The sequence below is a fragment of the Schistosoma mansoni genome, chromosome W, assembly GCF_000237925.1.
Source record: "Schistosoma mansoni strain Puerto Rico chromosome W, complete genome".
NCBI lineage: Eukaryota > Metazoa > Platyhelminthes > Trematoda > Strigeidida > Schistosomatidae > Schistosoma > Schistosoma mansoni.
This window is the reverse complement of record NC_031502.1, coordinates 13,418,364-13,440,538: the sequence shown is the minus strand read 5'-3', so window position 1 is coordinate 13,440,538 and position 22,175 is coordinate 13,418,364. Positions and strand designations below refer to the sequence as shown.

General features: G+C 35.7%; 3 protein-coding genes across 3 annotated transcripts in view; all 3 read right to left on the bottom strand.

Annotated features, from left to right (window-relative positions):
* Positions 1-1,316, bottom strand: part of Smp_140260 (hypothetical protein) — a gene marked incomplete at its 5' end in the record, with an annotated part of 37,507 nt that extends 36,191 nt beyond the window's left edge. Inside the window, 1 exon segment of the mRNA XM_018788626.1 lies at positions 1,030-1,316. Within this exon segment, the coding sequence (XP_018654150.1) occupies positions 1,030-1,316 (287 nt within the window).
* An 8-nt stretch (positions 1,317-1,324) lies between these two features.
* Positions 1,325-1,546, bottom strand: Smp_033510 (E2IG2-like protein; the record flags this gene model as incomplete). The annotated part of the gene is made up of 1 exon (XM_018788625.1): positions 1,325-1,546. The coding sequence occupies one exon, from the start codon at positions 1,544-1,546 to the stop codon at positions 1,325-1,327; it is 222 nt and encodes a 73-aa protein (XP_018654149.1).
* A 10,266-nt stretch (positions 1,547-11,812) lies between these two features.
* On the bottom strand, positions 11,813-21,736 carry Smp_140270 (putative carbonyl reductase; the record flags this gene model as incomplete). Its single annotated transcript, XM_018788624.1, has 7 exons — positions 11,813-11,946; positions 12,654-12,717; positions 14,425-14,563; positions 14,936-15,061; positions 15,371-15,549; positions 18,933-19,044; positions 21,564-21,736. The coding sequence occupies 7 exons, from the start codon at positions 21,734-21,736 to the stop codon at positions 11,846-11,848; spliced, it is 894 nt and encodes a 297-aa protein (XP_018654148.1). The 3' UTR covers positions 11,813-11,845.
* Between the last annotated feature and the right edge of the window lie 439 nt (positions 21,737-22,175).

Genomic DNA, 22,175 nt, shown 5'->3' with positions numbered 1-22,175 from the left:
AGTCTGACTGAACCAAAACTTAAAGAATAACAACGGTTTCCCGACTCAAGATCTTACTTCAACTAAAAAAAAGTTTGGGAGACTAGCGTTAACATTTGTATCGGGTTGAGAATAGAAACAAAAAACAAATTAACTCATACATTAGGTACTTGGGTATGAGTTACACTAGGTGAAAGGGGTAATGGTAATTCCAGGTCGCCCAAATAGATGTAGGTGGAGAGGGGTCCCAACCTAGGACTGAACGGCTGAAAGTCGAGCATCTATATTACCGCGCAACGGTTAACTTTAGATGACTAGTAACTATAGAGTGGCAGAGAGGCTATAAGTCAGTAGGTGGCAGATTCAAACCCGAGTCCACTTCGGTTCGGGTAGACGAGTAGTATCACCAGCCTTCACAATGAGGCTTAAAACCTAGTACATAAAAGTTATACTTAGTAAATGGGTTTTTTATTATGGCCTAAGGTTAACACAACCGTTGTTATGGACTTTAGTTGGGATTATTTGAAGTATATAATATCATGAACATAAACCAAATTGATCTAAGTCACCACCTAGGCACACTAATATGCAAGACTCCTGACTTATACCAAGCCTGTTTTTTCATCCTCAGTGAAACTATTTCAGATAAGCTGGGGTGTTAGAGTATCAAAGGGTTTTTGAGTATTTTTGGATGAAGAATTATATTGCCATATGGATACAGGAAACCAGCAGATGCAATTGAAGTGGCAGTTCTGAAGGCAATATGAATACATAACAGATCGACACCAAAGAAGAGCCAGCTTCCGACGCCAAATACCAACAACTGTCAAACAATGTAATCAAGGACTTTGACCAGACAAAAAATGAACAAACAAAGCTGCCAAATAATTGTCTGTGGTTTCCAGCTTTAAGAAAAACGACTATGACGTCGGGAGAAAGGATCACCCTATTTACTAAGCAATAATTATCAACAAACGGAACAAAGACCATAAAAATATCGTGTCAAGGCTTTGTATACTTAATTACACATGCTCTGAGTGTGAAACTTACCTAAATGGAGAAGGTGCAATATGCTTACGGATCTCGGTTGCTAAAAATGAACCTTCAGAATCCAAGGCCACTAAAAAGTCATCAAATGCCCCAGATGGACGTGAGCGTATTAATTCGAGGATTTTTCTAGACTTGTTCTGTGTTGTCTTCTCTAATCCAATGAGCTCTATTTCGTTATGGGAAATCCAACTTTTTGAAAAAAGATAATCCAGGATAGCGTCCGGATCAAGAGACTGGATTATCATCGGACCACAAACTCGCAGAGCATGAGCCTTGGTTGGGTCCATAGATAATTTCACAAATTTCCGTGTTTTTTCATACAGTCTTTAAAATTCTTTACAAACTCCTGGCAATGTCTCCAATCTTTCTTTTCACTCATACAATCAAGAACCGCATAATGTTCATTTAAGCATCCAGTACGAGCAATCATTGAAATAACTGGATCTTCATCACTATCGTCAACAGAAATATCTTCGGTTTCTTTTTGTTTGGGAGCTGAATAGTCGTGATGACTCATAAAAACAAAAACCTTAAACAGCGCCAGGAGTGCCGGTTTGAAGGCCAAGGACGTAAACGACGACCAATTAGAAATGAACAATCTACAAGTTCATTTTAAACTATAAACAAGATGACTTATTGACATTCATCTTTTTTGTTTCTCAGTGATGTTTATTTCATGAAATTTTATCAGCGAAATATCCACATTTGTTATGGGAGATTTGAAATTTATTCTATCCTGAATTAATAACCCATCCTTCAAAACCAATCCATCTTCGCTTAACATCACCTTAAGGTCACCCAAGCACCCGAGTAATTGTAGTGTGGTGGTCGTTCGAACTTTTAGCAGCAAACAAGTAAAATTCCAACAGCATTCTCGCTCACATCACTCGGTTTCGATTTCATATCGTTCCAAACATATCCTCACTTGTAAAGGTTTGACAATACAACACCGTAGTCAAGATTCGACATCTTCCGTGGTGAGCCTCGATGTGCTCTGGCACACCAAACGGAAAAGTGTAGGTCTGTTCCACATCTTAATATTAAAAAAATATATTTTTTTAAATATTGTGTTATTAGGTTTCTTCACACATTTATAACTTTTCTCATTGTGTCAAGAAACACACCTCAACTGTTTAAAATTAGGGCTCATACGTCGCGTATCTTACAACTCATACCGTTCTTGGAAAACAATAGAGGAACATGGTTATCCTTTGCAGAAGCTGATCTTCACAAATACGGCATGACCAACTAACGTGCACAGTTCCGTAGTGACCAGCTTGTCTCGACGAGAACACGATTGGAATAAAAGAAACAATTATTATTATTGTAACCAATTGTTGCAGCGATTGTTTTACTGTACTTGTTTAACTGTATCAAACTCACTTCGCGTTCCACTATCCGCCTTGTTTGGTTCGAACTTTCTTACGCTCTGCCCATTTTGCATGTACTCGTTGGCACGTCTCGGTATTCTTTCGATACCACAAGATCGTCAATAAATATACTCTACCTGGACCAATTACAGCCTTCTGCTTTGCGAGTTATCAAAGGGACCAAGTCGTTTCTGGGCGCATAATCTTATTGTAGTGGTGATCATAGTCAAACTCGACTCGACGCCATCTACAGCTCCTCGTAGTATTTAAACATTACCGAGCAAGTTTGAAGGGTACGTCTCAGCTAGTGTTTCTTATAGTTATGTTTCCGAACCGTATGACACTTCAAAAAAGGCTATCCTTAAAGATGGGGAACTAACCGATCGACACAGGTAATATCAGCCCATTTAAAATATTGAATTGCAACTAGGCCACGAATTTGAAATGTCAAACCAGAAAGAAGTTGCATATATTTTTAACACTCATTCATCTTCCTAACCTTCAGTCTTATCTCACACAATTCAAAACACAAATAACTCATCACACAAAAGATCTGTTTCTGAGCCACAAGAAAATGATTACCTGAAGTAGTGTTAATACCGCAACACCGTTGGTAAATCTTCTGGAAATTGAAGGAAATCCTTCAGCTTTCTCAACCTTCATAACTCCATAACAAATCCTTCGGAAATCCTAACCGCTGGCGCGCGTTAGCGGCGACCACGACCGATGGGAGTAGCCGTCTCTTATACATCACTGGTGTAATAACAAAAGTTGGCCATCTCATGGGCTCTCACGTAGAAGTTAGATCTGTGCGCGAAAATATTATCGACCATTTCCAAGATCTGGTTTTCAATTTACAGGCGAAAAACGGGAGACAGATCGCCATACCCGGTAAAAAGCAGGCTTGCCTTACAATTGATTTATGCAGACCCACTCTCCGGATTTCAGTTGTTGCAGATTTTTCTATGCCTATCATTGGCATAGACATTCTACAACACCACAACCCAAAGGAGGTTAGTAGATGGCAACAAATATCATCTGTTTGCAGAGACTTATTTTATGGTTACAGGTCATGCCTTATCAGAATCAAACACATAACCGGTTCTTGCTTCCAACCAATACTACACAAGAACACTCAAGATTATCACACATCACACCAAAACCAGACTACCATCTCCATTTTTGAAAGCACTTCAACTATCCCATGAAAAGTTAAGACTGAGTAAAGCGACTTCGAAAGCATTGTTGATTTAGGAATCATCAGGCGACTAAAAAGCCTGCAGGTATCATATATACTTTAGTTTATCTATTTAAGCCAAAGGATCAACAGTTGCAAAATTTCATGCTTTTCCAGTCCGTGACGATTATTAATTAACTTTTAAGGTCAGTTTTAAACTTTATTCTGAGAACCATTTGACAAAGTGGTAAGAATTTACACGAAATTTGTTCGGATGTACATTCATTATTATTATTATTATTATTATTATTATTATTATTACTATTAACAAACATCGTATGGGTACATAAGTGTTGTGAAGTAACCATTTCGGGTTTCTTCGAAAATGCAATAATACACAAGTTTCAATAATGTTAGCATTACATTTGCCATGTTTGAGAAAGGAAAGAAAAGGAAAATAAAATATTAATAATAGAATAGTAATAATAAATCATATTCCGTGTAATTGGCAATAATTTTGAATTGACTTTGAAGAAGGAAAGGAAGAAACTAAGGAAATAGAAATAAAGGAGACGCGAAATACGTAAATATCTTAACGCAGAACAAGAATAAACAACTATGTATGTATCGCAAAATGAGTAACAAAAATAAAATAAAACAAAATAAATCAGTAAGTAAATAACTTATTATTGCAGTAAGATATGACGTTAGAATAAGTGTTTGTGCAGTCATAGTTTGGAGTGATGCTATGAAAGTCTCAATTAAGTGCAAAAGGGAATCAATGTGTGTGAGGTGTATATGCATAGTGAAGATAAAACAAGTCTGAGAAGTTGAATTCAGAGTAACACAAGTTATGGTCTTAATCCAAAACTTCGTAATCTTAAGAATAATATTTATTTAGAAGGAAAAAAGGGGAGAGAGAGAAAAGAAATGAACACATAGTGAAAGGGTCCATCTATGATAATAATGGACACTGGTTTACATTATGTTATGTGTTAATCCGATTATCATGAGAAATCTATAATTCAGGTCAATTATCTCCTATATATCAATTAACTGATTAATTATGAGGTCATATTCTCACAAAGCAATCACTAATAACTAAATCGTGAATGATTGAAATCGAGTGATAAATGTACAAATCAATATTACCTCTGAACAAACGAGTAGTTTATTTCTATTCTTCTAGTTAGAATTGTTAGTTCACTGTCATATGTTCTTTATAGATTTGCAAGACTTTCTCTGTAAGCCCCACAGGAGAAACGTTGATCGAAAAACACCATGAAAAATTACAAAATGCTGAAACGCTCTTGTACAACACTAAACTTTCATGCTTGTCTTTATATAGATGTTTAGTTCAAAGTTAATCTTCTGTATAGCTAGTGTTATCGCTGTGTATATTTCTAAAATGCTTAAACCGACTATTTCTTCAACGATCTATTCTATAAAAAAATAAACCTACTAGTTTTTATCTGGTCCTAAGTTGTCGTTATTATTACTGAAACTAATAACTGATATGCTCACTTTTACCACATCTATTATGTGTGTTTAGTGAAGGACAACACAGGTGAGGAAAACCGATAATTTCTAACTTGATACTGTTCATCACGTACAGTATATGCTGTCTTGCTTAGATCTCTCTCTTTTATAGACAGTTGCCAATAACCTGACCGCAAATCCAGCACTGTAAACACCGTAACATTCTGCAGCCGATCTAATATTTCCACTACTGTTGGCATTGCGCAAGGTTTCAATTTTGTTATATTATTCAGTTCTCTAAAATCGACACGAAATCTATACTTTCCATTCGGTCTCTTTACCGGTGAGCTATACGGGCTACCCGCTTCCTCAGTCATTCCTCCTTTCAGCATCTCTTGGACCTGTCGATTTACCTCAGTCTCTAAATGCACAGGGACACGACTTGCCGCAAATATACGTGCTTCATCGTTGTTTATCGGGATTTCGTGCTTTACTTTGTCACAAATTTCGTACAGCTCTCCTTCTCCAGTGAACGGTTTCGTATACTTTGTGCACAACTCGTTAATATTTGGCTTTGTCTTTGAAACGGCTCTTACCACAGTCGCTTTGCTACTTTCATGTATTGGGAACGAACCGTACTTTGTAACAACCCTACCGCTTATTAAGTCAACTATTGCTTTTACTTACTTACTTACTATTTAACTTTACTTCTCCTAATATCAGCCCCGATAGGCTTGTGGTTACCACGAACGGGAAATTTATCTCAACACCATCCACTTTTAAGATACTGTAAGACACACTCAACACTTTCAACATGTACCCTGTTATGGTGTGAACTTCTAATGTACAAGGCTTGAGTCTCTTACATTTTCCTTTCTCTATTACCGGCACTGATGTTCCTGTATCGATTAGGTACCCTAAATCTCGTTCATTTATGTTCACTCTTGTGTAGACTGCCCGTTCATCTACCAGTACAACAACCCTCAGATTCCTAGGGTAGAAAGAACACGCGTTATAACGTCTAAAATGTCCCTGTTTTCGTTTTGTTGGACAGTTTATCTTCCAATGTCCTGTCCCTCCACAAGCGTAACACTTATTATTCTCTTTATGATTCACTCGTAATGCCGTAATCTTATGCCGCAACTCCTCAATCTTGTTCTCGACACTTTTTATCTCCTGACTTCCGCACGTGACCGGAGCTACTGTTCGTGTCGTCAACTGTCGCGTCACCTTCGCAAGCTCTCTGATATCCATAGGTTGAGCGGCATTTACTAGTTTTAGCTGCTGGGAAACGGTAACAAGCACGCTCTCGATAACGTGCGACACCAACAACAGTACCTCCGACTCCTTATCCCTCATCCAAACTCGGCAGCGAGCGGCGCAACAACCTGGTAAGCTCCACGTCCAGCACCAGCGGGTCATCATCGATCGGCAACTCCGCCACCCGAAACCTTTGCAGTGCTTCTCCCCTGTCCACTGGGCTGTCGAACTCCGCTGCCAACCGCTCTCCGCCCGACTCTCATGTAGTCCTCCCGCCAGCACCGTCCAAGCTGTCATATACAGCTCTCGCTCTTCCCCTCAGCAGCGCCACCATCTTTGCCTTAGGTTCCTTCACTCTCACCAGCTCCGCCACAGCTTCAAACTCCCTCAGGAAGTTCAGCACATCTCCATCCTCGAATTCCTTCGGCCGTAGGATCAAGATCCTTAGGGAGGTAGTGACACCAAATGCAGTGAAGGAAAACATAGGTGAGGACGACCGATTATATACTCAGCACAAATTACAAAGTTATTTGATAAAATAGAATAATCATACTCTGATACTTAATCTGCAGAGTGTTCATTAATTGTCTCAGGCTTTATAGTTCCTGGATTTCCACACCAATTCCTTGCTTTTTCTGTTCTTCCCTTCTCGATCATCTCAATCTTCTACTGCCAGATATTCTATTCCCGCCTCACGGTGTATACTACTTATATCGATATAAGTAGCTCACACGACAGTTTAACCTCTCAAATGAACCTAACTGCTATTGGATCTGGTCTAGAATTGTATCAGACTGCTCAGTCTTGAATATTGCTGATGGACGTATCGTCAGGCAATGAAAAACCAACATTTCAATACGAAAATTTATGGCAATATATGTTTTACGAGAACCAGAGAAGATAGTCAAATCGAATCAAGAAAGTGCAATTCAAACCAAGAAACAAGTGCGTAGATATTCAATTCACCATCAAACAAAATCTATCTTCTTTAAGAGTTCAATTGTATGTTCATGAATAAATGAAATGAAGTTACTACCCTATTTTATGTGCACATTTTCGATTCCTGGTAGATATCTCAAGTAAATGTGTTTGCTTATATTATGAGTTTAACAAACGATACTCTATTCAGTAAGTTGTCATTGTAGTCTGAAAAGGTGACGAACTCACTTTACTTCAACTCCATATAATTATCATTCCAGTCACTATAATTAATTTGAATTGTATTCCTGAAGAATCAAAAACTGAGAACTATTTTTTTATGTTTCATTATTTCGATCTTTCTAATATTTTTACTGCAAATTTAACAAATAAAACTGAGATATTACTAGCTAGGTATTATGATTTGATCTAGATTACCAAACAGCAGATAGTATGGATTATTAATTTTCAAACAAACTGAATGTAGTCCGTATTGTTTAATGCTTGAGTTGATCAAATCAAAATATTCATCATAAAAGTGCCAGCAACCTAGGACAAACAAATATTAGCTTAGTGATAATATGGACAAAAGAAACAAAATATACACTATAGGCAAGCTCTTGAAAAAGCAATGTGAGTAGAATGCGTTGTGCTAGAGTCTTCAATCCACGATATCACGTACTAAATTCACCATTCAGGACCCCGATCCTAATTTTTATTCCGTCTATGGCCTAATATCATACACATGTCAAATAATACTTTCAGACCGGTACAATTAACCTTGAGCAATAATAAACTACACTCCTGTTGGTCCACCTATCCTTAAGCCTTTCTCTATTCCCAGAGTCAAGTCCAAAGGAAAGTCTGCATATAAGCCTCTATGGTTATCACATTTCATTCACCAAGCCCAACACAGTACATATCTCAAACACTCATTAACTTATATACACGAATTACCATACCTCAGAAGTACATGAAATAAGAAATCATACCATAAGTGACAAAGAATGAAGCATGCAGTATATAATAGATTAGTAATAATTACGAGATAGAAAAAAAACAATAGCTTGTAGGTTAACTTGAAAATTACAAAGGGGAGAATATAAAAATACAGTGATACAGTTATATACTAACTATACAATTAAAATATAAATGATAATAAACTGAAAAATAGGTACAAAAGTTTTAGCTTTTCCAGTACACGTCCCATTATAACAGTATGTTTATTTTATAATTCGATTCTGAGGAAACTTCAGGAGTTTGTTATTTTTCATGATGTTTTTCGATCAACGTTTCTCCTGTGGATCTTACGGAGAAAGTCTTGCAAATCTATAAAGAACATATGACAGTGAATTAACAATTCTAACTACGAGAAAAGAAAGAAAATTCTTGCTACGGTAGTCCATTAGGACCTTCATTAACTGACATTTTTAGGCATATGTTTGAAACCTGTCCGAAGACCTGATGTCTCTCTATAAGAGATATGTGGATAACATCTTTGTTATTTATGAGAAAAAGGAGCACATGGATTTTTTATTGAATAAACTTAACACCCATCAAAACGACATCAGACTTCCATATGAAGTAGAGAAAAACAACCAGGTTCCTTTCTTTGGCACTTATAAGTAGAATAGAAGGTGGTTCAATCAAACGATCTATCTTTAGAAAACCAAGGCCAATATCTTAGTAGTCATAGCATTTGCCCAGTTTAATGCAAACGGAACTTGATATAGGGCCTATTAGATGAGATTGGTCGTATTTGTACAAACGATACCATTGATGACCAAGTGAGGTGACTGAACAAAAGATTGATGGAGAATAGTTATCCTACAAAATTCATAATCTATAGAAAGGTCACAGTATAATGAGACACAATACATTTTCGGTACAGAAAATCCTGTTTGCATCACCTTACCCATTCAAAGACGAGTCAAATAGCTTTGTGTTGAAACAGGTCCAAATCGGTTGTCAGTAAAACGTACTGTGCAGTAAAAACCATTATTGTTGGAAAATCAAGGTCCATGCTTCACCGAAAACCTAAACGGCATGCAAACGGTTGCGTTACACCCCACTGTGTTTATTAATTTTATGTGTATGTGACCACATACATGGTAAAGTGTAATAGTGTTTTACAAATTAGGGTGTCTGAATATGTATCTAAATTTATACGTACAGTTTGACAGAAATTGGGCGCCAATTGTTGAGACATTATTTGTGAAAATTATATTTAAAACAACCTCGACATCGTCAGATGCTGACTCAGTGTTCTAGAGGTTAAGCGTCCGCGCTCGAGACCAAAGGCCTTGGGTTCGAGTCCCGCGTACGTGACCGTAGGTACGCACTGCTAAGAAGTCCCATACTAGGACGAAACGGCTGTCCAGTGTTTCTAGGTTTTCAATGGTGGTCTAACATTGATACGTTCATGATTTCAACCTAAAATTGAAATCATCAAAAAATACATCATGTGCTAGCAATCAAGTCCTTATTGTGCTTTTCTAATCATATTCAGATATTGACTTGTCATGTAGGATTATCTGGGTCAATTGGATATAAATCATGTGAAAAGTTCACAATATAAAATTAGATGAATGAGTGATCGTGTGTATGTATATGCGTATATGGTATTAGGTATTAATTTATTTATTTATTAAAAGCAAAAATAAAAGTGCAAATTGATGTTTCAAAATGTGAAAACGAATAAAATTGAACGACCCAGTAAGAGTAGATGATAAATATATATCGTCCTATTTGGATTAACACAGTTGAAACAGGTCATAAGATCGATCCTTACTCAGCTTTTGTTCAATGGCTCATACTACGGTTTATTGTAGCCTTGGCGATAAAAAAACTCAAAACCCCTTTTATGTGTTCGAGATCAGTTTGTTCTCACCCTTAACCTACCTTGATCAGATTGTTTTACTATTCAGCATAGTGAGTTTTACATTGTTTTTAACATTTTTCCTACAATCGTCGTTTTCTCTTAACTTCTATTTGTCTAGTCGACCTTTTAAATTTTTATATGTAAGTGTTCTTAACGGGTATGTGTATGATCAGATTGTTCGAAATTTATTGCGTTAATACACTACAGTCCTGACAGTCTTCAACCTCTCAATAATGTAAGCCTATCAACTAATTTGTTCATCCAGTCTTTGTTGTGTGAAAACTTATCACAGTATCTTGTCTGCTTATATGGTGTAAAGGAAGATAATTATTCCTTATCGCTCAAAATAGGAGTAAACCCCGATGTAGTGTACTGAGTTAACGTTAGTATGTACAGATTTTCAAATGCTCGCATTAATTTCTTGCTAATTTTATTTCTCATCGCACTAAAAATTTACCGATATGGAATCAGTTGTCTGTCTCCAATTGTGCTCATTATCAAATTAGTTCTACAGGAATACCTCTCCTGATATCCCCTTAATGTTTCGTCCAATTTAGCATAATCCTTTCCGAAAAGTCCAGGAAATAATAAAAGGAAGCAATGCAAATTTTGTACAGGAATAGACAAATCTCAGATACAGGTGTTGGGGTGTTCCAAGCTGTTAAAACGGTATAGGTTCATGTGTTTACGTAATGAGTAGAAGTACTGCTATTGAACGTTCAGTAGGATCTAGCGATTCCCAGATCTTTCCGTTACGTATTTCAATAATAACAGATCTAGTGCTGTAGAACTCACTACAAATTTAAACATCAATATGGTTATGAACAACAGTATCACAAAGTATCTGTAGATCAGTTTGCATTTCTACTTTGGTGTTGTGAACCATAATAACTAAGTATACTACTGAGCATGAGTAACAGACAATTTACATTCATGTACATATGATACATAGGTTACTGCATAGTCAAATCAAACTCAATTGTAAAACCAAGACCACAAACTACGTAGAAACCCAACTAATCTCATCCCGTCCTACAAATATTCTTAAAATCAATTTTCTAGAAAAACTGAAATATTCATACTACTCCCCATTGTAGAATAACGAAAACTCGTTGGATAAATGCTGCTCGAAATTACCTAATTACAAAATATACTGAAGAACAATGAGTGAACATTTCATCAAATGAAATAAAACTTGTGCAGAAATCTATTTCAATTCAGAATAAACTATTACAAGTCACCTGTTCATAACAGTTTGCCATCGTCATACATTTCATTGCAGGCAGATTCAAACATAAACCATCCACTCTCAGCTTCAACTTACTCGAGCAAAGTAAAACACCAGTTGTCTCACTAAACAGTCTGCACACAGTAAAAGTTGTCAACATTCATTACTTGAAAACACGTTCGAATCATATGAACAGACCAAAATGAAATACATGCACAAAGCAAACATTCCAGTAAACTAAAAGAAACCGAAGAAGCTATGTTTTGAACAACAACACATGGTACAGCCGAACATTACAGAATAGTAACAATAATAATAGTAATAATAATAATAGTAACAGGTAGAAATCGATTCTATTCGTGGACAGATCAGATTAAGAAACAGTATGATTCGTAGCTAAAGAAATCTACCAAAACAAGTAGGTAGCATCATGTACGTTGATAAGAAAGTTCAGCAATAACATTCTGTCCATACACCTCGGTAGAATAAGATTTATGTGAAGATCATTTGGACCATTTAACCACCTTCCTTTCGTAGACGAATTGATTATTCGGTTCTTTTGAGTCAATCGGTAATGTGGCCAAATAGAACGGTGTATCAGCACCTAAAAGCGTCAAGAGTAATACAACATTTTACCTAAATGATCAGTTACAGAGACTCATGAATGATGCAGTTTTCACAACCACCCTATTGACTGCGGTGAACCCAATTAGATATGAAGTTCTTACTGACATACATCGGCTGGTAAAGGAATAGTACACATTTTCGAAGAAAATCGATTGTTCGAATAATCAGAGATAACATTGGAATTACTTACATATGCTTTAGTATAAGTTTACATCACTACTACCTGAATAAATTTATCACATCCACTATGAAATCTGATCGCATACCTGACCCTAGCCTATAAAATTGTAGTCTCCTCTGTTCAAGTGATTTTATCAATGAAATGTAGAAATGAAACGACTTTAATATGTGGTGACTTCCAATGTGTGGCTTCACAAAAACCGGACCAATATCAAATAAGGGTTCATTTGACAATCAACAGGTATCCGATCACAATGACCACGTACTTCATGCCTAAAGTTCGATGGAATATCCAGGTCCCATGAGAAATCTTGAAAACAATCTCACAACACAAAATAAATAAATTCTTTATCAATTTCAACTAAAGATCAAGGAATATTTATAGGATGTAATTAAAAACCGAACACAATTTTTTCTTAATGCATTCTACTGCATTTGTTTTAGTGCTCATTTTCTCATCAAAATAACTGACTTATCAGATAAAATACATGGATATAGACTCACCTTCATCCGTTGTCTTTACTCCTTTATGGTCAGTCATATCAGTGTCAACAAAACCAGGACAACACTGTCAAAATGATGAAAATGCAAAGATAAATTAATGGAATCCAATCGAACAAAACTATTAAATGATATGTGAAAATTAAAACCATTCACCCTCAAACAATCACAAACTCTCGAATCATCACTTTAACAATACCATTCACCAAATTAATTACTCTTAGCCTTTGACAACCGAGACAATTATCTTTCCTAGGCACCGACTAAACCATTATAACAAATACAAATCAAGTTCATGGCATCCTGGACGACCTCGATTAGTTCAGTTGGATTCTGGATTAAATATTTCCAAGAGACAGTAGTTTGTTAGACAATGAAGCAGTGTGATGAGTGACATTCTTGGTATGGCTTCATATAGTATATATATATATATATATATATATATATATATATATATGTATATATATATATAGCCACACTCATCCAGTAATAGTGTACTTAATTTAGAGATGTTGAGATGCCGAAGACATTTCTGGTGAAACTTGCTTCTAAAAGAGCAGTACAGTAAACAAATTAAAGATAGTTTTGGTGTGAAGAAACGATAATTATTAGTATCCAAATAACAGTGTATAGCGCTCGATTGAAGATTTCACTCATTATATGAGCGAATACCTGACATTTCAGTTTACTTTTCAGAATGAGTTACTTGTAGTATAATGATAAATGTATATGAATATTCGTTAATATTAGAACAAATAGTGTGACAGAAATTTGTCGCCGAGTATAGAAAAGACATTATATGCGAAAATTATATTTGAGGTAATTTAAGCGATTGAAATTTAAATAATTTCAGACAAGTTTGCTGGACGAAGCGTTGGAAATATTTAAATCTCAATCACCGAGATTATTTCAAATATATAATGATAAATGATACTATAAAAGTAACCACACAGTAATACTTAGGTCATCTCAGCATAATTTCCAAGGAAGTGAACTAAAATAACTGTGCTTCTCAAGCATTTCAATCAACCACACCTTAATTTTAATCAACATAGTTATTCCTGAAAACAAAGTGACTTTCATTCCTTTAAACCCGAAAGCATATACCACACCAAGTATCTTACGGCTTAGAATTTTTTAAGTTAATAACAATCGTATATCAATAATGTGTTGTGTACTACATTTAGCATGTATCAGGACTTGAAAGTAGAATTATTACGGACAGAAGGGGAAAACAAAGAGAAGAGAAAGGGAAACAGAAAACAATCGAAATACCAAAAGTCATGAGAGAACGATGGAGTTTGTATAGAACAACTCAAGGAATATGGGTAAATAGTGCATTTTCATATTTTATAAATAAACTGTTTGATCCTGCATAAGGCAAACATTTTGTTCACCATCCAAGAATTTGTTAATTATGATAGGGCTTACACACAGTTCCTGTTTAATTCTTTCTGACACTTCAGTGCAACAACATAATCTGGTTGAGTGAACGCGGTATGAAAGGAGTGGTTAACGGGAAACATAGACTTTAATACTTGCTGTACGACAGAGGACATATGTCCAACTTTATAACATGAAACAACAAAAAAGTCGTTTATTCATTATGTACAAAATATACGTACATCGGACTACAACTCCGTGCACACATCGCATACTCTAACTGTTACAACAAATACTACTCTTATTTTCGTTATAAAGTCTAATCTTACAACAAAAACGATTTGTATAACAATAACTACAAATCATCACAATATCGACAAAACGAACTAACCGAATTTACCACGATCCGTCTTGGATCATCTTTCAGCATTTCACCGAAAATAAACGAAGCTTTTGTAACACCTATTTTAGATACCGCATACGCACTTGACACCCAACCTTTTTCGGAATAAGTACCATCTTCAGCAGACCTAATAATAAATTCGAATTAAAAGCAATTACATTTTGAGATAAACAGAAAGAAATATATGCTATATGAAACCTCACACTCCTGAAGTTTCACAAATCTGAAACTAACCATACCACCAAACAAATTCACATACGAAGTGTACGAACGCGACACGGACTGTCGCCTTCCAAATTTCAGACATATGACTAAAAACATTTTGTGTAGAAAAGACACCTCGCAAATTAACTAATGACGTTCCGAAAAGTTTAATAAAGTCGGAAAACTTGTAGAAAATACATTTGGCAACAACAATCAGTTCCAATTATAAAATTATGGGATCAAAGCAAACCATTTATAGTACACAACACCAACCTCAATGAAAAAACTTATTTACTTTACAAACTCCTCCATGAGTTCTTTTAGTTCAAAAAGATTCATTTGGCCGACAAATTTTTCATACAGATCATCGCTAAGCTTCAACAGATTGAACAAAGAAAGAGAAGAAGATACATTGACGACTCTAAGCAGTAAGAACTAATTCTTCTAGCCCACCTGGCATTTTCAGCTAGTAAAGGAATGAACTCTTCAGTGAAATCGATAGTCGAAGTGAAGTTAGTGTTAACAGTGACTCGTGCTTGCTCGCCAAATGATTCTGGAGAGTCAGCCTATAATGATATATGAGATTTCATGAACAGACGCAACTTTAAAGGCAATCCCAGCATTATTCACTGCAATGTTGATTCCATTAGGATAGTTTCTCTCTACAAATGTTAGGAACGCTTTTCGACTATTTTGATCCGTTATATCTAGTTGATGGAATTTAACATACAAACCCTTGTTACTGAGCTTCTCCACAGCTTCCTGACCAAGCTCAACATTGCGAGCTGTTAAATTATGAACTAAAAACTCCTCACCTGTTAGATAAATATCCCACTCTCCTGATGCTCCGTAAAATTCTGCAAGCTTTTCAACAATGCTAAATCCAATGCCTTTGTTTGACCCAGTTACCTAAAGTGAAGTAGTATATTGTTTGTAAGATGAGTAAACTCATCACACGAATGCCAGTTTCATGATAGCACCGAAATACTGAAAAAATACCGCCGTGTACTAAATCGGGTGACTAGCAAACGCACTGAATGAGAAATAAATCTATTGAGAGATATATTGAGAATTTATCAGGACAATATCTGAACATTTTATACGCCCACTCTAATTGAATCTCAACTACCAATCATAATGATTCTTGCAATCTGTACTTTTCTAGTAATTGAGATAGAATTCTGATTCGAAGAAAATATGGAATCATTACCGAAAAAGCTAGGATGAACAATGAGACACAACCAACAGTCCCGTTATTCGTTAACCAATTATTTGCTAGTGATAAGTCAAGTGTCCTTATTGAGTGAATTGACTCCAATGGTCACTTAAATAACATAAACTTAGTGCATAATGGTGTAATTATTGGTTCAAATGAAATGCTCTCATTTTTGGATCCTTCTGAACTCTAAGGTTTTACAACATAGAAACGCGTTTCTATGCTTTTGCTCCAGACATTATTCTCTTTACGTGACTTCTCCAAAGAAGCCGAGATTACTTCTGTTTAAATAATTGGATCAGATGGAGGCATTTGATATAAAATTGTTGAAAAACTTGCAGAATTTTATGGGACATCAGGAGAGTGGGATATTCATCTAACAGGTGAAAAGTTGTTAGTTTATAATTCAACAGCTCGAAATGTCGAGCTTGGTTAGGAAGCTGTGGAGAAGCTCAGTAACAAGGGTTTGGATGTTAAATTCCATCAACTGGATATAACGGAACTTTACCTGTGGCTCTTCAATGGTTACTGCCGATCCCAAACCCGGGTAACGGAGGATGGCCAGGCATGCGGTCAGCAATCCCATCCCCTTAAAAACAACCTTGCTAAAAAACGCTAACCAGAAGAAAAAAATAAACCACTTAAACTCTGCCCTTCTAGTTGAGAAAAATTTATAACACCTCATGATGAAAACCTAGATTCTTCGGAAGTCACGAGGCCGATGCCCCTTCTAACAACCAGAACAACAATTTTATAGGTATGTTGAATGTCCGGACAATGTGGGAGACCAGAAGGACTAGTCCAATAGCTACAGAAATAAAGAGATTCAACTTATCCGTGCTTGTAGCTGGTGAAACCCACAATATTCCCACACAAACGCATGCACAAAACTGTATGGGTTTCACTGGATAACACTACCGAATTGATCATATTTGCATCAGCGAATGGAAATCTTCACTATTCATCGGATTCCTTGACTATTAGGTGTTTGACTGCGTGGACAGGAGAACTTTATGGAACCTTCTTCGGCATTATGAAGTGAGTGGCTGGGAAAGTCATCAACATCATCAGGAATTCATACGACGAACTACACTGCAAAGTCGTGCATGGAGGACAGTTGACAGGTGCATTCCAATTGGGGACCGTAGTCAGACAAGGCTGCCTACTCTCCCCCTTTCTCTTTCTTCTAGTGGTTGATAGGATTATGAAAACCTCGACATCTAAGGGAAAGGACGGAATATAATGGACAGCTTGAAATCAATTAGAAGATTTGGATTCGCAGATGACCTGTCCCTTCTATCCCACTCACACGAACAAATGTAGGTCAAGATAACTAGTGTATCGGAAGCCTCTGAATCAGTTGGCCTCAACATGCAGTAGAAAAAGCAATATCCTCAAACACAACACAGGGAACACCAACCCAATCCCAACTGATGGACAAACTCTTGAAGAGGCGGAAACTTTCACGTATCTTGGTAGCGTCATCAATGAACGTGGAGGATCCGATGAAGATTTGAAGGCAAGAACTGGCAAAGCAACAGCCGCATTCCTACAGTTGAACAGTATATGGAACCCAAAAAAGCTATCAACCAATACCAAATTCAGAATCTTCAATACGAACGTCAAGACAGTTCTGTTGTACGGAGCTGAAACATGGAGAACTACCAAAACCATCATCAAAAAGGTATAAGTATTTGTAAACAATTTTCAACGTAAGACACTGAATGTCCGTTGGTCGGATACCATCAGCAAAAGCTCACTGTGGGAGAGAATAAACCAGCTTCCATCTGAGGAGGAAATTAGGAAAAGACATTGGAAGTGGATAGGACATACATTGAGGAAATCACCAAACTGCATCATGAAGCAAGAGCTAACTTGGAATCCTGAAGGGAAATGGAAAAGAGGAAGGCCAAAGAACACATTACGCCGGAAATCGGAAGCGGACATGAATAGGATGAATAGCAACTGGAATGAACTGGAAAGGACTGCCCAGGACTGAGTTGTAAGGAGAATGCTGGTGAGCAGCCCATGCTCCTTCACGAGAGGTGACAGGCCTAAGTAAGTAAGATATAACGGATCAAGATAGTTGAAAAATGGTGCAACTAATGTAGCTAGGCCTCATTTTAAAAATTTACCGGTTTCATGAATATTTAGCAATTATGTTAGTTCTACTTGTAATTATATGGTAAACACATTTTTTTCTAGTTCACATCAATAAATGAATTTCTTGTTGATCACTATAAATTATTTTCCTCCTACTTAACATTTTCACTTGTTTTGAGCTGATATAATATGGAGTGATGAATCACATGCACATATATCTACTCTCAACTACTCGCCACAATCTACCTCGGTTTGAGAAACGTGATTATCATTTCTAGTCTTTACTTAACGAGGTGACTCGTAAGTGGTTGCTGTGTTATATCATGCGATTTACAAAATTTTTAGATGTCTGTATAATATGCATTCTGTATAATGAGACAAAAGTTTGAACAGTGTCTTAGTCAAATAAAACCATTAAATATAATTAAAGTTATATTTAGAACCCAGAGTTTGTTGCTGTAATTTTACGCAATCAACTTAATTTGACAGGTTAACGTCTTTGTAGCTGGCTATTCAATAACATCGTCTTAACACCTATTGTTTGAGCGTATGCCACTCATTTATTTCACTCAACTCTAAACTGACTACTTTTAAAATTTCGGCTCTTCGTTTGTAGTTTGCTCAAGTGACATCGCTGACCATATACAACTCAGATGCTGATTTTCAAAGTTTATCAGGTAAAGCAGCTAATCTGGCTTGCCAATGATATCTTCCTATCTAAATTTAGTGGATATGAATATAAACATTATGTCCTGTGTATACGTTATAGCTTCAAAACCAACTCAACTAAAATGGCTTAGACAAAGAGACCTCATTAAAAAGCAAGGAAGAGAAGCTTTGAGATAATGATGATTCATTTTAAAATGAATGGTTTCTGTTGGATATCTGTCATTGGATTATAACAACGTAATTGTGTTGAGAGCAACTTTTCAATCCTTGATATTGTTGAATGGAATTTGAACTAGTCACTCACGGTTCCAATGTAGTTTCCATCCAATTTCACAAAAATGCGATCTAAAGTAAAAGTAAATTTTAATTTATAGAAATGGATTTTTAAATGGCTACATAATCTTCGCATTTGTATCCTAAAAATGCATATACATTTTTAATAAAACTGTTTATAAGATGTAAGTTTAGTTACTATTCGTAGGGCTGAGATTCCTGGATTTCTATAGTAAATAAGTAGTGAAGTAGACATTTCTGTACACTATGTACTCAAGTTATATACTAGATGACAAAATAACGTCTTAAATATTCACTGCTGCCGTTCACTATTTTTAACGCAATCGAGTGTCTTAGTAATATCATAAATGTTTTTTGCAAGGACAATGTGCATGATTGATTCAGCAAACAATGTATTTGGAAATATGCACCATCGATTGAGAATTCGAATTTGAGAAGTAATATCACGGTAATTTTCGAACTTACTAAGTTACAAGACACCAGTAACAACTTATAAGACTTACAATGGACACATAAAGTGCTTTGCAAATCCCTAAGAGAATGACGGTTATCTGTATTTTTCTTGAACTTCTCCATATTGTACTTAATCTGTGCAGTTGAAATGATATGATAACTAATGATGAGATTTAATGCTGAAAAGTTTTAACAAATTCTCACATTTCATTTGGTCCCAAAAACAGACGTACAGGAAGTTTGTACATGAAGCAATTATTCATACAAGGAATTCAGTATGATCAACTGACACAATAAAAATGTAAACAATCTCATTAAAACAGATGGGTGATATGTTAATTGGTTGACTCCTTCAATTACTATTTATTATGTAATTATTCTGGAAAAGACGTGAGAGCTACGATTTCGCGTGAAGTGAAAACTTGATGATTTTGAATAGGAATCGTTCGTGTTGATTTAGTGTTGCCTGACTTTTATCTTCATAATCACCAATAGATCTCTTGATGATAAACTTTAAGAATAAAGTGATACATCGCTTCCTACACAGTAATCCACTAGTTGTTAATAATAACTGGTGTCAGAAGCTAGTTAACATTTTAAATAATATACGCATTTCGACAAACAGTTGACTATAATGAATTGTTCAACAAATTATTTCTGATATCAATTATCGTTAGACGTTACATGAAATTGGTTCGGGTATACATGAATAGTGAACACTGGTTTACATTATGTGGTGTTTTAATCCGATAATCATGAGAAATCTATAATTCAGGTCAATTATCTCCTATATATCAATTAACTGATTAATTATAAGGTCATATTCTCACAAAGCAATCACTAATAACTAAATTGTGAATGATTGAAATCGAGTGATAAATGTATAAATCAATATTACCTCTGAACAACTGGGTCTATAGTGGCTGTTTTGTATATATGGCTGAATGTATCTTTCAATTTTTAGCAATTGTACTTTTCAGTTTGTTTGTGTGCAACAAGAATGACTGAGATCATTCAGTATATTTTTTTAATTGCTAGACTATCTGACATCTGATTTGAGTTTGGTTATTCATTATGTCAACTTGAAACAAAATTCACTAATGCTTCACATGTTTGGGTTTATTTAGTTAAGTCCTCAATTGCTTTTAGTATTCCATGATCAGGTCTAAGAAATAACCATGAATCAGGTGACTATATGCTCTATTACAATGAGTCAAAAAGTGCTAGGAGCAGATAACTGATCAGCCTTTTGTGTGTATTCGCCTAGTTAGAACCACTATTTCACCTTCATTTGTGCTCTATCAGATAACAGGACCAGAGTAGTAAGATCTATGACATCTACCTCCACTGAACACCATGATGAAAACTAACAAAATCAATTTCAAGTATTGAATATCAAACGAAATATTTCATAAATCCAAAGTTTATTATTTGATCTTCTTAAGACCTATATGTTTTGCTGTATGAGGTCATATTTCTTAAACAGTTTAATTCCCCATTACCAAATCACATCATCCTAAAACATCAACTTTGGTTGTTCCAACAGGTATTATATAGCTTATTCAATTTAATTCTATGCCCCTTGATGGTCCTAGAAGTTCAGATTGTGGAATTCGGACAAAGAAGCTGTCGTCTCGTGAAAAGTCGGTTATAAATAAAAAGGTACATTTTGGTGTCAAGTGATCTAATAACAAAACAGGAAGTAAATAACTTCGAGTGTGTACTAATGTAAGTGTCTTGAAATTGCTTAATTTTTACTGGTCTTATTTTCAAATGACTTAAACCACCAAAGTGAACAAGTAGACTGTTCAAATTAACTGTGATAGATGTGTCTTACGCACCTTAATCTTTTGCATCACGAAAACGAAGCAAGTATTGGTTGATTAGACCACACTGTGATGCTCATTGATGTGAAGTAAATGGCTGGAGAGATCTTAACCTTGAAATATCAATTTGGCGAGCATCGATCCGGACTGTTAATCCGGTATTAGAGTGGTAGCTATTGAACATTTTTCCGCTTATAAATACACTTTTAAAAAATCAAATCTAGTTATACTAAGTGAATTAGGAAAATAATGAAGCAAGGTGTGTGTTCAACTGTTTACAATGTCAGAGAATGTTTTTTCTAGCAAGATAAATGAGTTGACCATTTTTCGCCCAAAGTAGGAGTGAAAAATTGACGACGTACCTATACATTTTTCGTGTTTTAGCAGAAAGTATTTCAAATTGTATGTGTTGTTCATTGAGGTTCAGAAGAAAACCTTCCTTATGATCTACTGCAGTTTTACGCATAGCTTTTACAGATGTTAATTGGTCATTCACAAGAGTTACAGAATGCGGATAAACACAACCCATGAACATGTGGTAAACATTGCCGTTAGTTGGTGTGCTTCAACGTTAAAACATTCGAAATACTTGATACCAGATAAGAGCGAAAATTTTCACGGAAGAGCCTCATGTATGCAAATATAACTTCATAGAGTTCATATAAATAGAATGCTTGAATGTTTCTAATTAAGATACTGGCATGCACTAGTTGGTATGAAACCATTATCTGTCAAATTGGCCTACATTCGCTTCTCGTCAGACTCTATTTTTCCCCATTGCTTTATACTACTTACCAGTACTCAGTAGCCAGTTTCGTTTCTAATAACCGTTGAGCTCACAGTGTAAGGTAATATTCCCTCAGTGTTTGCATAAACTAGTGATATTCACTTTATTCATTATTGTGATAACATTCTCTCAACACTTGTGAAATTTCCTTCAGTTTATGTTCGTTTTTTGAATCTTAGTTTTAACA